The 22,858-nt window shown below is 50.7% G+C and overlaps 2 protein-coding genes across 2 annotated transcripts; one reads left to right on the forward strand and one right to left on the reverse strand.

The window, feature by feature from the left end:
* Positions 1 to 499: 499 nt before the first annotated feature.
* On the forward strand, positions 500 to 12,893 carry LOC143825953 (polyunsaturated fatty acid lipoxygenase ALOX15B-like). Its single transcript, XM_077314400.1, has 15 exons — positions 500 to 556; positions 2,386 to 2,590; positions 4,138 to 4,342; positions 5,281 to 5,362; positions 5,714 to 5,836; positions 6,486 to 6,589; positions 6,889 to 7,061; positions 7,264 to 7,407; positions 8,226 to 8,429; positions 8,996 to 9,082; positions 9,181 to 9,350; positions 9,744 to 9,865; positions 10,145 to 10,245; positions 10,671 to 10,841; positions 11,697 to 12,893. Exons 2-15 carry the CDS (start codon positions 2,444 to 2,446, stop codon positions 11,883 to 11,885), a joined length of 2,022 nt encoding a protein of 673 aa, XP_077170515.1. The 5' UTR covers positions 500 to 556; positions 2,386 to 2,443; the 3' UTR covers positions 11,886 to 12,893.
* Positions 12,894 to 13,322: 429 nt separating this feature from the next.
* LOC143825523 (hydroperoxide isomerase ALOXE3-like) lies at positions 13,323 to 22,858 on the reverse strand. The gene is made up of 14 exons (XM_077313555.1): positions 22,712 to 22,858; positions 21,032 to 21,233; positions 20,711 to 20,783; positions 20,433 to 20,555; positions 19,818 to 19,921; positions 19,320 to 19,492; positions 18,481 to 18,624; positions 17,750 to 17,953; positions 17,157 to 17,243; positions 16,272 to 16,441; positions 15,522 to 15,643; positions 14,885 to 14,985; positions 13,969 to 14,143; positions 13,323 to 13,596 (listed from the first exon to the last, which is right to left on the reverse strand). The coding sequence occupies exons 1-14, from the start codon at positions 22,856 to 22,858 to the stop codon at positions 13,421 to 13,423; spliced, it is 2,001 nt and encodes a 666-aa protein (XP_077169670.1). The 3' UTR covers positions 13,323 to 13,420.

The following is a 22,858-nucleotide window of genomic DNA, read 5'->3' on the forward strand; positions in this document are numbered from 1 at the left end:
CCTTAAACTGTCATGTGACTGGATAAGGACGGATACAGAGAAAGTCTTGCTTGACACTGCCGAAGTGGTTCTCGGCAAAGGAGATCAGAACATGCTGGTCGTTCTACTGTGTTTACTTTTAAGAGAGTGGTCCTTCAGGGATGGGGATGGCCTGGATGGATGGGATCCCAGCAACTAGAGGGTCGCTGGTGGGCCTAGGAGCAGAATGTATTGCCTGTTCCTTCAGTTCATGAAGAGCTGGTTTGGATTGCAAGTGGGAGCTCAGCTTGGGAGCTGAGGAGCCCTGTGAGACAGGATTCGTGTGGCCATGTTGGATGAAGCAGCGCCTAAGGAAACCCATTTTAAGCACTTTAGGTGTATCCAAGCGCTTCCTTGGAATGCAGTTCATATAGTGAGACATTAGAGGGCAGAATTGCCTTGTGGGAATAATTTATGGGGCAGTCAAAAATTGGTTTTTTCCCCCCTCTAAATCTTGTATCATCATGATGCCAATTTTTTAAAAACCTGCCTGGAGAAGAGGAAATGTATAGTAGACAAGCCATGGAGAAGGGAGTGGGTACGTTATCCTTTCCCTGTTATTTCTCAGCTCCAGATTGCCCCCCCCTCCCCCCTGTGTAGCTCTTCCATAATGGAAAAAGTTTCTCTGTCTTCCTGCTGTGGAAGTAAAAAAAAGTATAAACCCATAAATCTTAGATTTCAATGACAGAGGTGTTATTTTCGCTTCCCCCAGGGTTTTCCTTTTCAACTCCCATTTGGGAAATTCCTGAAGAATCAGGGGCGGAGTTTTATGGCCTCTGAGTGTCTGGTGCACATCGTCCCATTAAATTAATGAAATACACACAGGTTTGCCAATGAGATACAAGCCACCATTCCTCATTCCAAAGGGGGCCAAGTGTGCTTTATGCTTAGGCACCACCTTGGCTGAATGTACATCTGCCACTCGAAGTGCTTTGCAGGTACCTGCCATCTCTAGGTGTGAAAACACAGTTTTAAATTGTGTTTCCACTGAATTGCTGAATTTACCCTGTAGGAAAGCTGGTGAATTACTCCTGTGCTTTACAATGAACATGTGTTTAGACTTAAGAGAGGCATTTGCTCTCTTGCACGGAAGGGGAGTCCCTTCTAAGGTGGTAAGATATGCAATTAAAACACAAACAAACTAATCATTGATGATTCAAATAATAACAATTATTCTGGTTTCGTACTTGCTTTGCAAACATGACAGCGCTGAGGAGGCACATTTGAAAGAACTATTAATATATAGAGAGAGATGTATCTATATAAAGAGAGTGATTAAATGATATTTTGTTAAAGGGATGGTTGGTATTTGTCACCGGACAAAAATACTTCCTTAAAGGGGCAGGCGGTGGTGATCGCCCATCATCTTCCCACTGGGCAGAGATAGCCTTGGAATTTGTCTATCATTTTCATAGACTGTGTACAAATTGTACTTTTCCTGTATTCTTCTGGCTGTTGTTAATAATGACGGGGTATTTTATTGACCTGTATATTTTTTTGCAATGCTGTTTTTCGCAGATCTCAGGGACCGGGGCAGGGGGAGCAGCCTCAGGGTCTGTGGCTGAGGCATCGTTGTGTATATATCTCAGTCCCTGTGACGTTGCCCAGGAGGGCGGGCTGGTCTCCTACTTTGAACCGTATCAGAATAGCAGTAGTTGCTTTGCAGTTGGGCCATAAGTGACTGTATGCGACTGCTGAATTAAACAGCAAAGCTGGAGACCGTGGGGGTGTCTTGTCCGTTTGTCTGCCCTGCCTTGCAGCCCCCGGGGACTACGACTGAGGCTGCATGAAGCAGTAACAATTCATGAAAGCTGCGTGTGAGGAACGGCCCTTCGTGCCACAATCTTATCTCAAAGTTGTCAGCCTGCCTTGTAAGAAAGCGAGACCCCTTTTGTCAGGACTAGTAAGAGGCTGGCAACAAACCAGTGTGCCCAGGGAAAGGCCATCAATCCTGGGGGGCGGGGGGGGGGATGGACAGAGCAATCCCACCTCCCAAGGAAGGGGGGAATCCAAAGGACAGCCAAGTCACCTTCCCCTGCTAAACAGGAAGAGACCAGTTGCCTCCCAGCTGCGGGGGGCACAGGCTATAGATTCCATGGCCCCAGGTTGGCGGGCACAGTTTGGGGAAAAGTGCCACCTTCGGCATTTCCTGCTTGCCGGTGACCTTGGAGCTATGCTGGCAAGGACTAAACCATCCCAGCCCCACATCCCCTCCTGCCCAGGCCTCTGCCTGCCTCTGAGGAGAGGGGTGGGGCTGGAGAGAGGCTGGGTTGTTTTGCAATGATGGTTGGCACGTTCACAAAAACCCATCCAGAGCAGAAAGGGCTGAAGCCTCTGGCTGAGGCAGACCGACGCTTCCTCTTCCAGCCGCAGCCCTGCGAGACGAGGCCAAAGGGGCCGGAACGCCCTCCTTGCAGGCTGCACCATGGTCGACTACACCGTCTGCGTGTCTGCTGGCCATTTCTTCCACTTGGGTGTTCTGGATCCAATTTTCATCTCCTTTGTGGGCACCGGAGGGGAGAGCCCCCAAACCAGCCTGGGCAGCTGGCCCTCCAAGTTCCTCAGCGGAGTGGTGAGTCGTGGTGGGCGTGGGGGGGGGGGGCGGACAGGGCAGGGCAGCCTTTGGGGGCACGGCGCTGCCTTTAGAACAGGGGTAGTCAACGCTGGCAGGGGCTCCTGGGAATTGTAGTCCATGGACATCTGGAGGGCTGCATTTTGACTACCCCTGCTTTAGAAATTTCACCTCTTGCATTCCCTTATAAGTTTATAAGGAATCGTTCCAAAGCAGCACTAAATTGCATTAACCCCCTCATGTATAAATAGGCTTTTAGGTCTCCAAAAGTGTGCTGATTTATGTATATGCAAGGAACAATTTTTCAAGGAGTCGTGTCTGGCGGTTTGAATCTTCCCTGTTCAGGCATGCCACATTTTGGCATCATTCTTTTCTACCAAAGGGCATCATTTAATTACGCAGCCCTGGCCGGATGCCAGATCACATCAGTCCTGAGCATTCTGCACATGGAAGCATTCAATTGCTCCTCCGTGGAACACACAGCGTCGTCTCAACATTGGGTTAGATATATCCGTGCCAACTTTCTAGCTCTCACCCAAGTCTTCTTGACTTACTTTGAGAGCCAGCTTCATGTCGCGGTTAAGAGCAGCGAACTGTCATCTGGAGAACCCGGTTTGCTTCCCCACTCCTCCTCTGCATGCAGGGGAAAAAAAATCAGCCCTTATTTTCTGATTCCTTTTCTCTGTCTTCCCCCTTCCCTCTGCAGCCGTGGAGCAAGAGACAGGGCCTTCTGCTTGGTGGCACCTCACACCGGTGCCTACTCTTCTTCAGGCGCTAGGCTGAAATGTTCCTTGTCCCCCCAGCTTTTAAGTTTGGCGTTCTGCCTCTCTTAGCTGTGATTTTTATGGCCAGCTGTACAGGCACCGCTGGAGCCCTGGAGTGGTTTTTGTCTGGCTTTCCCCTGCCCCCCATCACTGATTGAAGGAAGGGAGAGGTGCAACACAGGAGATGGTTGCAAAATGCTTCCTTCCTTCCTGTGTGGGCTATCCTCTCCAGCTAGGGCTGGCAAGCCTGAGTTGGGAAATACCTGGAGGCTTTGGGGGAGGTGGAGATTGAGGGGGGGGGGACCTCAGTGGGATATCCCGCCATAGAGGGCCACTCTTGAAAGCAGCCGTTTTCTCCAGGGGAATTGATCTCCATGACCTGGAGCTCAACTGTAATTCCTGGAGTTCTCCAGGTGCCGTCTGGAGTCTGGCAACTCTATAGCGTTGTCTAATAGCAACCAGAATGTCCTGGCTGGGGAACTTGAATCCTGTGGTTTTGGGGGTGGGGGCATGGAAAGGTTTAGTTTTTGTACCAACTTGGTTGGAAACCTGTAAGCCGTGGAAGGAAAGAGGGTGTTTGAGCTTGAAAGGTCATTCGGGAGCACTTTAATACCCATCTTGTTGACACAGGGGTCAGAGGGTCAGACTGGACAGAAGAGGACATACCAAGAATTTAACGGGGCAGGTTACACACGGGGATCTTTGTAGATTCCTGCTCTCAACCAGCTCTCCTCTCTCTCTCGGCTGATGATGAATTCCCACCCTCCGTTTTTCCCATTCCAGGAAAACAAGTTAGTAGTCACTTGTGATCAAGACCTGGGAGAGATTTTGCTCCTCCATATCCAGAAAAAACCTTTGCTCAACTTCATCCCAACCCAGTGGTACTGCAATTATGTCAAGGTGATATCCCCGAAGGGCCAAGTCTACACCTTCCCGTGCTACCAGTGGCTCGAGGGCTCTGAGAACGTGAAGCTCAGGGAGGGGACAGGTGAGTGGCCCTGGTTCAAATCCGCTTTCCCCCCACTCCTTTGAGCATGAGGGGAAAGGTCTGATCCTCAACTTCACTTCCCCCCTCACGGGTCAGTTTAGTGGCTGTCGTGTTTCAGCGTACCTCTCGTGTGATCGAGTGTATCGTTTAAAAAAAAATTATGTCAAACATTTTAAAGCTGCCTTTCCACCCAGTTAAAACCCATAGAAGAGGAATTAAAACAGAAGCATATTAACCAACACATGAATGGGAAGGTCAATGAGGATTAGGGAGGGGATGCCAGACAAACTTTAAAAAATACCCTCCGGCAGAAGACAAGGAGAGAAGGGAAACCCCATCCAGAACAGGGAGCATCTCAGGAGAAAAGAGCAAGAGTCCACACAATATTATATGTTATATAATATAACTTCACAATAAGACCTGGTGGGTGGCGTAAGAATCACAAAATGGGACGCTCCCAGTGGCAGAGAATGACTCCGGCGCCAGAGCTCCCGAAAAAGAATCAAAACGGTCAAGGACCACCCCTCAGTCCAAGGCCAAGACGCTCTTTTGGAAGGGAACGGCTGGGCTCATGGATAAATAAATAAATAAATGCCCCGTGATGTCTACTCTCGTCTTAGATCCAAGTCCAGCTCACTGAGCCCCACAGCCACCTGCTAGCAGGGTCTCAGAAAGTGATGGTTCTAGTTTTGGGCTCATGAAGATCGTCTGGCACTCCCCCCACCCCTGTACGCAGCAATTCTCCCCGGACGGAGGTGGTTGTGAACCTCCTGCCTTTGGCGTGGGGTTGGACTAGATGACCCTGGAGGCCCCTTCCAACTCTGTGATTCAGAGTTGATATTCCAAGTGCTAGGTGACTAGAGACTTGCACCTGGGGCTCTCTGGACCGGAACCGCACCCTTTGGCTAGGTGCACCATTTCCTTATCTGTCACTGCAGCGAAAACAGTTGCCATGGACTCGAACCCCTTACTCCAAACACACAGGAAGAAACAGCTGGAGAAGAGGCAGGAGGCCTACAAGTGAGTAGAGCTTCTGATATCCTCAGACATGGCCCTCCAAGGGGCTTCTGGGCTCTCCCCGTGCCCCGAAGAGAGTGAGACAATTCATGGAGGAGAAGTCCACCAATGGCTATTAGCTGTGGGGACTGAAGGGAGCCTCCATATTCAGAGGCAGTCAACCCTCCGAAATACCAGAACTGGCCTCGGCCCCTAATGCCCAGTCACTGGGGTTTCCAAGGTTTTGGGGGGCTTCTGCGTGGAAGGGGATGCTGGGCTAGGTGGCTCAAGTGTCCTCGCCGAGCAGGTTTCCTAAATGCTCTTGTGAGCTTTCAGCCGCCCACCTCCCAAGGACGTTTCCTTTCTTCCGTGTAGGTGGAAGGTGCTGGCGGAGGGCATTCCCCGCTGCCTGGATGCTGACTCTCCTGAGCAGCTGGACTCGGACGTCAAGTTTTCCTTACTGAAGTCTTCCATATTTAAGGCACGCACCACAGTCAAGTAAGTGATACACAAAACAAGGCCACCCAGCTGGCTGCATGCGGAAGAGCAGGGCACCAAACCTGGTTCTCCAGATTAGATTACAAATTAGATTACAAATAACGCAATGAAAAAGAGAAGAGTCAAGCTATATCTGGGGAACCTGGTCAGAACCTGGAGCACCAGGACTCTCCCAAGCCCAGATACAGCCAGGCTTCTACAGCAGGGGCTGTACGACTAAGGATACACTTTTTTGATTTGCAAACTAAAAATTTCTTAAACATTTCTCAGGTGGAATAGCCAATTATGGGCATGTCGACCTGCCCTCCCCTCTCCAAATGGCCTGGAGGGGGTGGGAAAGGGAGGGACCCTGGGTGGGCATGTACACAGCTGGGCTACTGTATCCTGCCCCATCATGCCCCTTCTGGGGGGTGGGGAGAGGACCCTGGGGCAGGAGTGATGCTCCGGTCATAATGCTGAGCTCCGGAAGCCGAAGACAGCTCTCACATGGAAGTTAGAACCATGCGCATGTAGCAGAAGACTATGACGTGGTTTCCACCCACGATTTGGGGGCCAGCGTTTTCACCCCTGCAAGGGGCTGCTTCTGCACTCGGGTGCAGCCTCATGACATGTGGCCCCCCCCCTTTTCTGCCCTTCCCGGGACGCTCAGGCGCGTGGAGCTGAGGCTGAAAGGGTTTTCCACCAGCCAAGAGTCCTGGAGGAGGCTGGACGACATCAAGCAGGTCTTCTGGTTCAATAAGACTCGTGTGTCAGGTAAGATGCAGCCCCTGCCGAAAACCGATGAGGAGCTGCCCCCGCACTTTGCAGCCTCCCCTCTAGGGGGGAAATACAAGCTACCGAGGGCAAGTGGAAATCGTAGTGCCCAACGTGGAACGCGCTCGAAAAAAGGCCAATGAACCATGGCTGTCGAATCTGTGGACGAGACAGACCCACTTCCCTTCCCAAGGCTGTGCGCGTGGGTGGGTGGGTGGGTGCGTGGGCAAGCACCCACCCTGCCCTCCGAAACCCTCTTCCACCCTGTTCAATTCTTGCCTCGGTGTTCTCTGTTCCAGAGTACGTCACAGAAAACTGGCAGGACGACGCGTTCTTTGCGTACCAGTTCCTGAACGGAGTGAACCCCCGAATGATCCGGAGGTGCACCGAGATCCCAGCCAAGTTCCCTGTGACCCAGGAGATGGTGGCCGGCCGCCTGGGCAGCAGCACCACCCTGCAGAAAGAGCTGGAGGTCAAGAGCTGGGCAGAGGAAGCCCACGGGGTTGGACTAGATGACCCATGAGGTCCCTTCCAACTCTATGATTCTATGATTCTATGATTCTATGACTGCGCCACAGTGGGGGAAATGCCCTTGTGCTGGAGGAGGGGTCCCGTCCCGTCTCCATCCCCCCTTCTTTGGCCTGAAGCTTGCTCTGCACTCTTTTCCTCCGCAGAAAGGGGCAATTTTCATTGTCGACTACGAGATCCTCAAGGATATCCCTGCAGGTCTCAATAACGGCCACAGGCAGCACATCGCGCCCCCCCTGTGCCTGCTGCACCTCTCGCCCCAGGGGGGGCTGGTGCCCCTGGCCATCCAGGTAGCGAGCTCAGGGGCTGCAAAGGGGTGCCAGGCACGGCCCGAGAAGCAGCAGCCGGGTGGGATGAGGAAGACGTGCCCCCAGGATGCACGAATGGGGGGGGGGCACGGATGGTTGAGATCAGCCCTGCCATCTCTTCACAAGCACAGGGTCGTGGTTAAGAGCGGCGGCCTCGAATCTGGAGGGCCGGGTTGGATTCCCCGTCCCACTTTCGGGGAGTGGGAAGCAGGGTATCAAAAAACAGCTTCTCGTTCTTGTTCTTGTTCTTGTTCTTGTTCTTGTTCTTGTTCTTCTTCTTCTTCTTCTTCTTCTTCTTCTTCTTCTTGTTGTTCTTCTTGTTCTTCTTGTTCTTCTTGTTCTTGTTGTTGTTCTTCTTCTTGTTGTTCTTCTTGTTGTTCTTCTTGTTGTTCTTCTCGTTGTTCTTCTCCTTCTCCTTCTCCTTCTCCTTCTCCTTCTCCTTCTCCTTCTCCTTCTCCTTCTCCTTCTCCTTCTCCTTCTCCTTCTCCTTCTCCTTCTCCTTCTCCTTCTCCTTCTCCTTCTCCTTCTCCTTCTCCTTCTCCTTCTCCTTCTCCTTCTTCTTCATGGCCCTGTCTGTTGCTGTGGGTTATCAGCCGGTATTAAAATATGCAGTTCAGCATTCCCTCTCTCACTGGGGCCAGCCAGAGGCCTCCACGAAGCCCACGTGCAGCTGGGCGCATCAGTTACTTGCCATGTCACGTGAGGCCTGCTGTAAGACATCCATGTTCCTGCCACTGTGATTCCTTCCAGATCCTGGCTGCTGTCTCCCACTGGCTGTGATTTCCCTCTCTTCCCCGCAGCTGAGCCAGACCCCTGGCCCGGAGGCACCCATCTTCCTGCCCAGTGACTCTGAATGGGACTGGATCCTGGCCAAGACCTGGGTGCGAAATGCCGACTTCCACGTGCACCAAGCGCTCACCCACCTGCTCCGGACACACCTCTTGGCCGAGGTCTTCACCCTGGCCACCATCCGCCAGCTGCCCATGTGCCACCCGCTCTACAAGGTGAAGCCGCGGTTGGGGAGGGGCCCCGGGCAGGCCTGGGATCTATCGTTTTGGGTGGAGGACTCCCCTTAGTTGCCTTAAAGCATCATTCTGGTCCTGGGACTAAGACGCCTTTGGCTGTTGCCAGATAAAGTGCCTCGTGGTAAAGTGCCCAAGGGGCCTTCGGATTCTTGTTTTCATTTTTTATTTATGTTGCGATTTATATCCCACTGCTCTCAGCAAGCTGGCTCACGGCAGGTCACGCAAAAACCCTGATAAAAATACAACACTGACCCAATAAAACACCCATTACAGAATACAGTGTTGACCCATGTTTGCTCCTCCCCATGGCCGGCAGGAGCAGGTGTGCAGAACAAGGCTGCCTGTGTACACAAACGTAACCTGCCCAAAACGTCCCAGGTTCAGAATTCATCCAGCAGAATTCTGCCCTTCTCCCGGGAATAAGTACAGAGCGGCCACACGATGGGGCAATCTTCTGCTTCAGGAGGGCCTCTGGGCCCGGGAGAAGAGCCGGGAAGCAAACAGGCCTTTCCTCTCCCTCTCCTCTGCCTTCCGTTGTCTTTCAGCTATTGATCCCCCACACTCGCTTCACCCTCCACATCAACACGGTGGCCAGAGACCGTCTCATCAACAAGGGTGGTGTCTTTGACCGGGTAAGCCTTTCGCCACCCAAAAGCAAGCGAGGTCCTGGTTCCTTGCCCGGGTGGGCGGGTGGGGGGTGACGGCGCTCTCCTTTCTCTCCCGCTTTCAGGCGACCGGCACCGGCTACGACGGCTTGCTGAAGCTCCTGCAGAAGGGCACGGAAGAATTGACTTACTCCTCCCTGTGCCTGGGGGAAGACCTGGATTCTCGTGGGGTGGCCTCCGTGCCCGATTACTACTACCAGGAAGATGGCCTCAAGATCTGGGAGGCCGTGGAAAGGTCAGGCTGGGGCCGCAGGTGGCGGGAGCGATGGAAGGCAAACGGTATTAGGGTGGGAATATTAGGGGTGCCACTGAGAACCTCAGAGCCACCCTGTTTCGACTGGAAAAATCTTCCGTTCGTGGTGGCTTCTCCCTTGTGCAATCAGAGCTCACAAGACTCTGATTAATGGTGCCTTTTAAAATTCGTTTTTAATGGAGACAAGATGGGTCGCTGCCATGTGAGTCAGTCTGCTGCAGCAGAAAGAAGGAGTCAGGCAGCAGAGTTTCCCGCCCTGTTTCCAGCCGCTCTGCAAGACCTTTTTCTTCTCGGGGCTGGATGTGGGAGAGACCCTTGTTTTCCGTGGGCTGGCCCCATGCCCTGCAGCCTGACCAGTCTCTGCTTTTCCCGCAGGTTTGCCTCGGGCATTGTTGACCTCTATTACCAAAGTGATTCTTCCGTAACGGAAGATTCCGAGCTGCAGAGCTGGATAAAGGAGATCTTTACCGAAGGCTTTCTGAGTCGGAAGTCCTCAGGTACAATCCGTTTTTAGTATTTCTGAGGGGTTTGAATTTTAACAAACGGCTATATCGTAACCGGCTCAATCCCTTGGGCAGGAAAAGACGTTCTAAATGCCTAAGCAAACTTTAGGGTCATGAGGACTAGCAACTGCTTGATAAAGGCGAGCCGATCATTGGAAATCTGGGGGCTAGCAGGTGTGGAGTGAGTACAGGTGCACCATGTGGGTGCTGATGGACTTCACTCCCTACTCTGGAGAGGAGTCATTGCGGTTGAAGGCTGATTTCCTTTTGCAGGCATCCCCTCCTCGCTCGGCCGTGTGCAAGAGCTCAAGAAGTTCCTGACTATGGTGATCTATACCTGCTCAGCCCAACACAGCGCAGTGAACAGCGGACAGGTAGGAGCCAGGGGCCACTTCGACCCGCAACTTTTTTGCAGAGTAGTTCAGCTGTGGAAGGGGCTGCCTAAGGAAGAGGGGAGCTCCCCCTCACTGGCCGTCCTCAAGCAGCGGCTGGACAGCTCCTTGTGCTTCAGGCGGATTCTGCACGCAGCAGGGGGTGGGACTAGAATCTCTGTATTTCTTGGAATGGCACAGCATTGCCACTAGAGGGGAGCAGAGATCCGGGGGATACATAGTTGGGAAATTCCTGTAGATTTGGGGCTTGCAATGCCCTAGAGTCTGCCCTCCAACGCAAGCAGGGGAACTGTCTTCTGGACAGCAGCTGTCATTCTGGGGGATCTCCAGGCCACAGGCCCCTTCCTCCTTGCTGTGGCCCAGGTAGAACCCACAGGTACCGCATACCTGGGATTTTTCGGTTGCAGTACGATTTGGGCGCCTGGATGCCCAACTTCCCCTCCTCCATGAGGAAGCCCCCTCCGACGGCCAAAGGCACCGCGGACGAGGAGAGCTACAAGCAGACCATCCCTGCGATCAACACCACCTGCACCATCCTCAGCACCCTCTACGTGCTGAGTGCCGATCCGGGAGACAAGGTGAGAGGGTAGGGGTGGGGGGGGGAGTCCAAACGCACCTGAGTGAGAGGCCAGCTGCACGGATCCTGCCGTGTTCATGCCTGCTGGTGACCGGATCCAGGTGGGGAAATTCCAGGAGACCTTGGGGGTGAAAACTGGGAAAGGGTGAGTTTGAGGAGGGGGCCAGCCTCAGCTGGGTATAATGCTGCGGGGTCCACTGTCCAAAACAGGAGAGCTGCAATCTGTTGCCCAGAGATCAGTCAAAATCTCAGGGGACTGCCATGCCACCTGGAGGTTGGCAACCTTGCACCCACGTGACGCTTTAACCTCGGGTGCAGCATTCGGATCATAGTGGGCTGGATCCACCGAAGGACCTCCTGTAAGCTGTTGGCAGAGAGGGGGTCTTGCCTCTCCACCCATTAAAGACGGGTGCTTTTTCTTCCGTCACTCTAACGGGCTAGAATCTTACAAAAAGGGAGATCTAGAACCTGTTGTGTGTTGTGTTAGAACATCGCACCAATCATTCACTGATGATGTTTAAAAAAAAAAAGGGGGGGGGGAATTCCCTGCTGGCTGCTGGGAGTAAATGGCTGCGGCAGCCATGACAGAACGAATATCTAAATTTTTGCGCCCCCCTGGCAGCCCTCGAGTCTTTACTGCAACCTTTCCCGAAACCTCACAACAAATCAGATTTGAGAAAAGCTGGGAGGACCCTGGGAAGCGCATGAATATGCTACAGCGCTACAGGGAAACGAAAGAAGCCCGTATCGCAATAGCAGCGCACCCAGGACTGATACCCCAGATGGAGACTGCCTGGCTGGGAGCAGGCCGTTGATTCTCTATTCTTAATATCCCTCCTTCCCTTTCCCTTCCCAGGTCCTCTTAGGGGATTACCCCGAAGAGCACTTCACGGAGGAAGGGCCTAAGAGATTAATGAAGGTCTTCAAGGAAGACCTGAAGAAGATTTCCCAAAAAATTAAGGAACGCAACCAGCTTCAGGAACGGAGGTTCATTGAATATAGCCACCTCTACCCTCCAGGCATAGAGAACAGCGTCTCCATATAGTCCGGTGGCTACTCTGCTTTTCCCTCCCCACACACTTGGGTGTGTGTCTATATACAACCCTGCTGGCTGCTGTATTGACCTAGCATCATTTTGTTAGCTGCATGAGCTGAATGGATCATACTAGCTTTCCCACTGCGAAAGAAGGAATGGAAGGGGGAATTTTGCCCAGTACACCCTCACTCCCCCCCCCACGTACTGCAATTCCTTATCATGCTTAACTTTTGTCTGTGTGGGTGATGCAGTCGTCACGTAGAGGGGGGTCAGAAGGACTCCTTTCCCCTCTTGCGTGAGTGGGGAGGCGAATAGGAATGAACCTGTTGTTTTTATATATGGGCTGGCGGTATTTCCAGAGTTGGCTGGCAAGTCTGAAAGAAATTGGTGAAAAGATTTTGGGAGATTGCCGTTGAAGTCCTGGCACAAACGTTGATACCTGCTGATTTAACAACAAAACATAGAAAGGCAAATCACAAAATAAGGTTAATAATATTGACGGTACAATTCCACAGTAATTAAAAAAAATTGCTATCTGCTTCCGGGAGGTGAGGGCAGGTTAGGAGTGTTTCCCTGCATCTCCAGGGTTCGTCTTAAAGGTGGCAAATTCTCTTGGTGTCTGAGGTAGGAGGCAAAGGCAGCTTGTGGCCTATGATTGCCTTCCTTTCCTCTCCCCATAACAGACAACCTGTGAGGTCGCTGAGGCTGAGAGAGCTCTGGGAGAACTGTGACTGGCCCAAGGTCACCCAGCTAGCTACATGTTGTTGACCATCCAGGTGGAAGAGGAATGGGGAAATCCAACTGGGTTCTCCAAATCAGAGTCCATTGCTCTTTATCCACTACACCACACTGGTAACTGTGTTATGGAACAAGATGCATAGTCCTGTTGGCATTTTGATTTGTTTATTTCATATCAATTCACCCAGCGTTTCTAGTGACAGGATATTGTAAGGGAGAGTTCTCTCATTGTTTTGTTAATTTTTGTGTGTGTGGAATCATTAAAAGCCATATGCCCTGGTGCTGGGAAAAATAAAATGGTCTGGTCATTTTGAAACTGGTCAGATGTAAATCTGGATCATGGACCAAGCTTCTCTTCCACTTGAGCCCAGCCTAAGAGATCCTGGCCAAATTCAGTAACCTTTATGAAAGGGTGACTGAATACACAAGCCAGGGCAAGAAACTGAAGGTGACACAGGGGCACACAATGATGCAAATGGACATCCCAGTTACCATTATTTGTTTATTTGAGACATTGGCTAACCATCTTCTCCAAAGGAGACGCCCCAGGAAGACTACAGCAGCAATTATTTGCACGTTTAGAAAAGACACATGCCTGCGGCATCTCCCCGGAGAGTCAGAAGCAAAACAGGATGCTGTTGGTGAAGCATTTCATTCAAGACTTGGGCGGGTGGCCCTGCTCAAGTGGAAGGAGAGAACTGTGGATTCACTGAAGCAGGTAGAGCTGCAGCAGGTGCTACAAGGGAAGTTCAGAACAGGCCCATGGTCCTTGTAGCCTCGGAGGCCCCCTTGCAGACCAGGCCCATTCAGATGGAGACGCTGTTCTCTATTTCAGGAGGGTTCAGGTAATGGTAGCCAATGGGAAGTGAAAAGTTCCTTTTCTCAATTTCCTTGGAGATTTTGTTCAAGCGGTCCTGGAAGTCGCGGATGAATTGTTGCGGCTCTTTCTCCGTGAAGTGCTCGTTGGGGTAATTCCCCAGAGCTATCTGTTACCAAGAGAAAGCACAAAGTGCTAGAAACATGGGAACGTCCCAACGCTTCTGTAAGGAAGGCATCCTCCAGTCACCCTGTGTTTGGCCAACAATGACGCCTACACGAGCTAGTGCTGGCAATTCCATAATGGGAAATTCCCAGATATTTGGGGCAGAGCCTGAGGAGGGTGGCATTTGACCTCAACAGGGTGATCCACCTTCTACCCTCCAAAGCTGCCATTTTCTCCAAGGGAATGGATCATTGTGGTTTGGAGATCTACCGTAATTCTGGGGAAATTGCCACTTCTCCAGCATGGAGGTTGATAGCATTATCATGATCTAGATTTGCCACCCGTTCACAGGACCTCTGTAGGTCGAAGCACTCACCATGTCTCCTGATGGGGCACTAAGAAGGTAGAGGGTGCCGATGATCTTGCAGGTTGTGTTGATGGCGGGCAGAGTATCCAGGTAGTCTTCCAAGCATGCTGTGCCTTTAGCCCGCGGTGGCGGTTTCCTCATGGAGGAGGGGAAGTTGGGCATCCAGGCACCATGTCCATACTGTGATTAAAAACACACACACACAAAAATTAGCCCCACTTCTGGGCCTGAAGTGAAGGCGCTCTCATTCCAGGTGAGTAAAGATCCACAAGGAATTCTGCATCCTAAAACAATTCCAAATATTTTCTCCTCCTGAATTCCGCAATTATGCAGATTGATAGATTTCTGTTGATTGAGTCTAAACAACTCTATTATCTTGGAACTGTATTCCTATATTAGGGGGCCTGCCTAGGTTTGTAAACAGCTACATATAATAGCCCTAGTAGGTGGGCACCCACTCTCATGTATGGGGGCCTACCACCTGTTATTAATAGCCAAATTGAATCACAGAATCATAGAGTTGGAAAGGGCCATACAGGCCATCTAGTCCAACCCCCTGCTCAACGCAGGATCAGCCCAAATCAACCCCCTGCTCAACGCAGGGTCAGCCCAACGCAGGATCAGCCCAATCTATATATGTAGATTGGTCCCAAATTTACATATATAGAAGTACCTCCAATTGCAACTGACAAAGCCAGGGACTTGGAAGGGAAGTGAGAAGCTGAGGTCACCTTCCTTGGTGGCCTTCCCATCCAAGAACCAACAGATGGCAATTCTGACCCAGCAAGCATTCCCCTCTCTCTCCAGGGCCTGTGCTTGTCTCCAGTGACATTATTGTTTTATTCATAGTCCTGATTGGCTGAGATAGCCTGCAAACATTTGTGTGTGCAGAGGGTGGAAAATTAGAAGACTTGCTCCCACCTGGCCATTATTGACTGCGGCGTGCTGAGCAGAAACTGTAAATATGACCATTGTCAGGAACTTCTTGAGCTCCGTCACCGTGTCGAATGAGGATGGGATCCCTATGAACAGGAGAAAATTGTGGCTGCGGCAGGTAATAACAATGCGGTAAATGTACTCCAGGCAGGTGAGTTTGTTGCATGCCTCACCCATCAAATTTTCTATAGCTGAAGTCAAGAAAAACGCAGGTTCAAGGCTAAGAAGAGCTCGATTCTCACGGTGGCATGGGTCAGCTTTGAAAGAACAGGATGTGTGTTTCAATTCATACAGTGGTTTGGGTGTGGGTGTCAAAGACAACAAGCACACCAGTCCTTTTACTGAAGAGCTGGCAATCTAAAATGTGACAAAACTTACAGAGGGCAGTAATACAGAAGTCCTGAAAGTGAAATACGCAATGAGGCTTCTGAATCATGTCCCATTACTACCTTGAGATTCCTATCCCTGTCTAACTTCCAAGCTACGGAGCAAGTCAAAATGTGCTTTAGTTCACTCAACACCATCAAAAAGCATTGAATGGCATGATGTGGTTCCTTCTCTACCCGTGGATTGCATGCTTAGCTACGGGTGATCCTAACCACGGAGGGGTGAGGACATTTACCAGAAGTCTTCCGACTCAGGAAACCTTCCGTGAAGATATCTTTTATCCAGCCCTGCAGTTCATAATCTTCCTGCACAGATTCATCCTTTGCATAGTAGAAGTCAACTATATTGGAGACAAAACTGAAAGAGGAAAGACGTAAGCGAAAAAGCAAGTCAGTCCGCAGAGCTGGGATATGACTGATCTCCCAAGGGAATCCTCTTTTATCCCAGAAGGAGTCCTCGGACACAAACAGTGGGACTGTCCAAAGGATTTAGACTGAGCCAGAACAATGAATTGTTGGTGGCAGTACGGAGCTCACGGACTGAATTGCCCCTGGGAGTTACTGTCTCTAAACCTAATCTAAGAGAAAGGGTATGGGTCTCTAGATTAAGGGAAAAGAGAGACAGAAAACGGAATGACATGGGAGAGTCCTAGGAGCCTAGACTGTACTGTACCACTTCAGACTGCAAGTAAAGAGTGCCATTCGGAATGCTCCCCCCAAAAGGAGCCTACCTGAAAACAGAAAAAAAAAACCACATCAGGGATAAAGTGTCTATCAAGCTTTGTCCCACATGTGCCGGTTTCCCACTTCACCTCTGTGGATAAGAAGCTTGCTGATTTCTGATCCACACATGGATTTGTCTGGGGAATAGAAGGAAGGGTGCTTCTGAAATCCTTTGCCCCATAGAAAGTGTTGGAGAAGTCCTTGGGGGACACACCCTTCCCATATCCCTCCCTCAAATGGTCCCGCTTCATTCCCTTCCTGACCTTTCTATGGCTGCCCAGATCTTCAGACCATCATCCCTGTAGTAGTAATTTGGCAAAGCACTCACATCACGGTCTCGTAAATCTTCTGGGAGGCACAGGGAGGAATAGGTCAGGACTTCCATGCCCTTTTGGCAAAGTTGGTGCAAGCCCTCATACCCAAGTCCAGTTGCCTGTGGGGGGAGGGGGGGAGGGAAAATTGGGAGATACATCTGACACAAGAACCATTCCTTGCACCTAGGCCAGGTTTTACTGGTGGGAGACGGAAGTCTCAAGAGGTGCATTGAGTGATCTTTCTAAAATTCCATTTTTTTCAAGTTTGTTGATTAATATATCACAGTGACAAGCTGTAGGAGTCACAGTGCTGGAAGGGTCCATAAAGGCCATCTAGTCCAACCCCCTGCTCAATGCAGGACCAGTCTAAAGCATCCAGGCGCAGTATCTGCCCAGCCATTGCTTAAAGACCAGCAGTGAGGCGGCCAGTTTCACTGATGAACTGCTCTGACTGACATTTCCTCCCCTGGTATCCAAGTGGTTTCATTCTACACGTATAGGGAGCTTTTAAACATTTGAGAATATTCCATGACCTCACACCTCAGTACCCATCTGGGTATTGCAGAGCCCAGAGCAACAGACAGATGAAAGTCAGGGTCCCCCCCCCCCCAAATATATTGTTAAACTGCAAGGAATGTCCAATCATTGTATTTCTTTGTAGGTTACTTCATTTCTATCTCACCTTCTCCCACTAGAGCAAGCTGTAAGAGTGTACATACTCATAACGTGAAGCAAACCTGCTCCAATTCTGCAAGAGCCTTCAGATCACCCTACGACAAGTCCTTGATTGGCTGGGTCACCAGCTTGTGCCAAAGGAAGGTAGGTACAACTCACCGTGTCAAAGACACCTTTCTTAGCGATGAGGGTTTCCCGGGCCAAGGTGTTGATGTGGAAGGTGTAGCGGATATGAGGGATTAAGAGCTGGGAGAAGGGCAGAGGTCAAAATGACAGAATTGCATTAATTAATGTATATTTACACTTGATTTATGAAATCATGTTCTCATTTCTTAAGGTGGTAAATAACCTGGGGGGGTGGGTGGGAGGTGGGTAGTGAAGAAGGGTCTCTCTGCCTTCCCTCTAAATTGGGTTCATAAACTGTTTTGTCTTGGGAGGGAAGAGAGAGTAAAAAACGAGGCAAAACCACTCTCAAAAGACACAGATAAACTCCGAAGAGAAAGCAAACTGAGGTCAGAAGGGAAGACAAGCCACGTAGAACCAACATTAAACCTGATGCAGAACAAAGGCAAAAAAAGCTCAGTGGGAATTCATAGTGAGACCAAAGGAAGATAGCAGTGCTTAAAAGGCCATTGTTTTAGATTCCACCCACCTCCCCAGGAAGATCTCACTGATTCTCTGCGGATTTTGCTCTCCGCATTTCGCCCCTTATCGAGGTTAGAAGCACAATCCCTCCCTTACCTCAGCCTCACCTTGTAGAGCGGGTGGCACGTGGCCAACTGGCGGATGGTCGCCAGGGCAAAGACCTCTGGCAGCAGGTGTGTCTGGAGCAGGTGGGCCAAAGTCTCATGCACACAGAAGTGGGCATTGCGCACCCAGGTCTTGGCCAGGATCCAGTCCCATTCGGAGTCACTGGGCAGGAAGATGGGAGCTTCTGGGCCTGGGGTCTGGCTGAGCTGTGGGGACAGGAGGCAACCAGCGTGAGATCTTGGCCGAATAATGGGAACAAAATCCACATGTCTTTGGATGAGAGGTAGGAGTGGGCACCAAGAAAAAAAAATGTTACACGTTCACATCTGGGGGTGAATTTTTACTGTGATTGCTTTTTGCCCAATAGGGTTAGGTTTCTGTTAGGAATCCTAGAATCACAGAGTTCGAAGGGACCTCCTGGGTCATCTAGTCCAACCCCCTGCACTATGCACGACACCTACAACCCTATCGCTCATCCGCTGTAACCTGCCACCCCCTTGGGATTTCACAAAATCAGAAATTTTGCAGAGAAAAAAATGTTAGTGTTAGAAATTCATGCCATGGTTTCAAGTTCTGGATTTTCAGGACCGTTTTGTGTGTGCCTGCACTGCAGACACTTTTTTTTTGCAATGTGAGGTTCTCCAGGGCAGCAGTCCCTGATCATGTGATTTTGCCCTGGGCCATCACTGGACGAGCTGCCAAGCCAGGGCCTGCAACAGGTCCAGCCCATTACCTGGATGGCAAGAGGAAGGAGCTCCCCGCGAGGGGTGAGATGCAGTAGGCAGAGCGGGGCCGCAATGTGCTGCTGCAGATGGTTATTCCGACCGGCGGTGATCCCGTCCAGAATGTGGTAGTCGGCAATGTAGACGGTCCCTTTCTGCAGGGGAGATGGGTGGAAGAGGGAATGGGAATCGGTCCCATGGATGGGAATCAGTCCCATATTTTAGAACAATATGTATCTTCTCAATAGGATCCAGATTTTATTTGTCCGAGATGTTTGCACCCCTCCTTCTCATGAAAGTCCCAAGGCAGCAGAAAAGATTTTAAACCATTAATCAAGGAATAAATATGTAAAGACATGTGATCTGTCCACAATCTAGCAAACGGCTGTTCAATCCAAAGTGCCCGGCATGTTCTGTGCTTCTCCCTTGGCCCCGCCTCAGACATTGTCTTCATGGCCAAGCTGTTGACTCTCCTTGGGGTATCTTATGTATTTATTTAAAGATTTATACCCCACTTTTCTTGGTGGCTCGTCAGAGGGCTTACACATCATCAAAGAAAAAAAAAATCCCGCTTAAAAGCCCCGACCCATTCCTTAAGGGAAGAGAGCTCACAAAGTGCCAATGAGCCCTTGATATCAGCAAAGACGGTGAACCCACAAGCCATTTAGGGCACCCTGCATCAGCGTCAGCCGGCACAGCCAGGCATGCAAGCGGGACTAAGGCATCCTTTTTCTACGTTGTGCTCAGCATGCAGCCAGACTGCATTTGCAAGAAAGAACCCTGCGGTTCAACTATATATCTGTCTGGAACACACACAAAGCCGCACGCGCCACAACCCCAGATTTCTTACCCTCAGCTCGTCCACTAAGGTGGTTCCCTTGCCCAGAAAACCGGCCACCATCTCCTGGGTAACGGGGAAATTAGGTGGGATCTTAGTGCATTTCGAGATCAGGTTTGGGTTCAGCCCATTCAGGAATTGGTAGCCAAAGAATGCATCATCCAGCCAGTGTTCTGCCACGTACTCTGAAAGACACAGGATCAGTGGTGGATTCAACTGGGCAAAATCCATTCATGAGTGTTGGGGGCAGGGAATCAAGGTTTCTGGACTCCGTAGGGGTCTACGTGATTTCTAGAGGATTATAAGAAGAGAGAGCAGCAGACCAGATTCCTGTGCTTTGTTCCCAGTGGGTTTCCTCTTGGCTGGGCAAGGATGAGTTAGAAACCAGTTGTGGTTCCTCAGGACAGTTCCCCAACTCTAGCATGTTCCAGATGTCACCGAATCCGGAGGGACAGCCACGACCGGGGCTGCTGCCTGTGACATTTTGACGGCGCCTCCCTTTGGTCTTACCTATCATGTCATTCCTGTTGCAACAGAAGACCTCCTTGATGTCATCCAGGGATCCCCAAGACTCTTTGCTGGTGGAGTATCCCCTCAGTCTCTGCTCCACTGCCCTAAAGAAGCCAAGACGGAGCAGAAAAGCGTAATGGCTTAAGCAGGGAAGGGTATCTTAAACTCTTCCCTCATAATATGGAGCATCACTCCTGGGGACAGAAAGCCATCCTTCCCCAGGGGCAAGATCCACAGAGAAGGTTCTCTGCCAGGACAGCCCGACAACAGGCATATAAGCATCGTCCAATGCCAAAAAACCACTGGCCACTGTGCATATCTACACAACTCCAACCGGCACCCATGGCACGCCACATGAACCAGCATGGTAGCATAGGGAGCACTGTTAGCCCCTGGATTGTAGGGGTCATGAGCGTTTGACCGTCAGCTTCCTCCGGCAGATATCCAGAACATCCTTTTCGTCTCTACCGCGCTCCTGTCCTCTCACCCAGCTGTGATGCTCCTGATCAAATGTGGGTGGTATTTGGCACGGGTGCATCATAATAAGGTGTTCAGCGATGCTGCCACCCCCCCCCTTTTCCTTAACCGCCCTTGTGCTTTCTTCCCCCAACTTACGTCACCGTGAGGCGCGAGTAAAGGAGGGTGCTTTTGGTGAAAGAAAACCGGGAGCTGGTGTTCAGATCGCGAGTGGAATTGACATCCAAGCAGTGAGGGATTCCAGGGGCGTACTCCTTCCACCTGCACGGAAGAGGCCAAGAGTCGCCCCTGTGGAATCTGCATCCCAATATTTTCATGTCCATTGGGTGCTGCATCTAGGAATCCCGCCTCTCCTTGACAGACCCCAGCATGGAGTTAGGGGGACCTCTTCGGAGCCCCCAAGCATCAATACCCACCTGTAGCATTCCCGCCTCTCTTCCAGTTCTTTCCTCCGTAGGTCTGGGAAGGGGTCTTCGGGAGCAGTTATCCCTACAGGTGGAGAAGGGGTCAGGGGATACCAGTGGCTTTGCATGGAGTAATCACTGGAGTGGGTCAGTATTCCAGGACAGGAGCTGCAACCAAATGCCCTCCCCTGGCTAAAGCCAAACTTTCCCTCCCACACTAGCTACACTTTCTGTCTCTCCCGGTTTATTAAAGTAGTGAAATCCTACAAGAGGGAAACAGAAACATTCACTTCTTTAAGGGAGGGGGGGCATCCTTGGGGAGGATCTGCTTACCTTTTCCCTCTCTGAACTCCATGGTGTCACGGCCTTCGATCCACTGGTAGACTGGGAAATTGTAGGTCTTGCCCTCTGGCGAGGTCACCTTGACAGAGTTGCAGTACCAACTGTCTTGGACAAGCAGCAAAGATTTTTTGGTGAACTGGATGAGCAAAATATCTCCCAGGTCTTGGGGACAGGTGATTTTGTACTTGCTGTCCTGGAATGGATTGGGGCGAGCCGTGATAAGAAGGGGTGGCAAATTACAACAGTATCAGAACAAAAGAAAGGAAATTCAGAATTTGAGTTGCTCAAGTCAGTTCCTGGGACCTGGTTTTCTGGAGATCATCAGAGATTGTTGCCCTGTACACTATGGCTTGAAAGATCTGGCTGAGGTTGTCCCTCACCTGCTTGCAGGTTCTCAAGGTGTACAGGTGTCCAGAACTGTGAGCCTAGAGTTGGATGAAAGACCTGGGAGGAGAGAGCAAGGCAGACCTGCTCTTCACTCTCAGAAGCCCTCCCCTCCATTCTTATAGGGTTTTTTTTTAATGCATTGTAAACCGCTTTGGGTTCCCATTAGGGAGAAAAGTAGACAAAGAAAGAAGGAAGCAAGCAACAACACCCCCTTTGGTAGGTGCAAGGGCTTTCACCAGGACTGGTTTTGAACCGTAGAGTCCCTTTAGTCACCTCACAAACTGCTTTTGGGAGAAGTATCTTCTTCCCCTCCTAATGACGGACATCCTTCTTCTTTGCTGAAGCAATGTCTCGAGCAGAGGCTTGGGGTGAGCCATGTACTGACGGCCAAAGGCGGCTACATGGAGGCTGCAGATGACATGCACCGCAACCCACCCACCATTCAGTGTCACGGCCCAGAATAGGATTTTGGAGAGGGGGAAAAAGAGGAATGTTTGCAATGGCAGTAAACAGAGGGCCCCAATCTACGTATAGGGAAAATAACGAATGAACCCATGGTGAATCGAGATATAAAAGCAATAATGTGTGTTTTGGATTTTTTGGGATGTCATTTTTGCGACAGTTTCTGATTTGCTTAACAAACACCAACATTTTGATGTCGAATAAAGAGCAACGGAGAAATCAAAGGTGAGCGCTCTCTGCTGGAGGTTGCCATGTAGTACGTAGAGGGGCTTCCCTATTTCTGATTGGCCAAGGGACGGACTAGGGGTTGTCCGATCTCCCATTGGGGCATGGGGGAAATGGGTGGAGTCGGAAACCAGCCAACAATTATGCATCACAAAAAGAGCATCCTTGGTGACAGGACATGGGAAAAGCTGTTGAAAAGTGGGTTTCAAAAGCCTTGGCAATAACACGCTGAAGGCAGCTTTTTTAATGCCTAACCAAAAATGACAGGATGGGCTTTGCACGGCAAAACCACTCACAGAGGCGTAAATGAGAAGTACGATGTCATTTTTAGCAGTCTTTTTGCAACTTTTCTGTAATGCAAAATCCCCCCTGGGCAGTACAGAACTAGTTTGCCGTACAGCCTGGAGGGACCAAACTCTCTTGGGACACCGGAAATGATTCCCCTGCTTTGCTGCTAGAACCCCAAGTATAAACTGGAATAAAATACAAAAAAATAATGAATCTGCAGGAAAAGAGGTCTTGTTTGCAAAATGTCCCCCATCCCATAAAACCCAAGAGCTTCAACTGGGCTTTGCTCCATCACCATGCACGACTTACCGCTCCGCGGTAGAAGTCCGGTCCCCATTTGTCTAGCCATGTCCGTGGGCTGCTGCCTTTGGTGCCCACCAATTTGAGCAAAATCCAGTCTTTCGTCTGTGAGCCCGTGTAGGTTCCCGTAGACACATGGGCTATATAGAGAACCAT

This window comes from Paroedura picta, chromosome 16, assembly GCF_049243985.1.
Source record: "Paroedura picta isolate Pp20150507F chromosome 16, Ppicta_v3.0, whole genome shotgun sequence".
NCBI classification, from domain to species: domain Eukaryota; kingdom Metazoa; phylum Chordata; class Lepidosauria; order Squamata; family Gekkonidae; genus Paroedura; species Paroedura picta.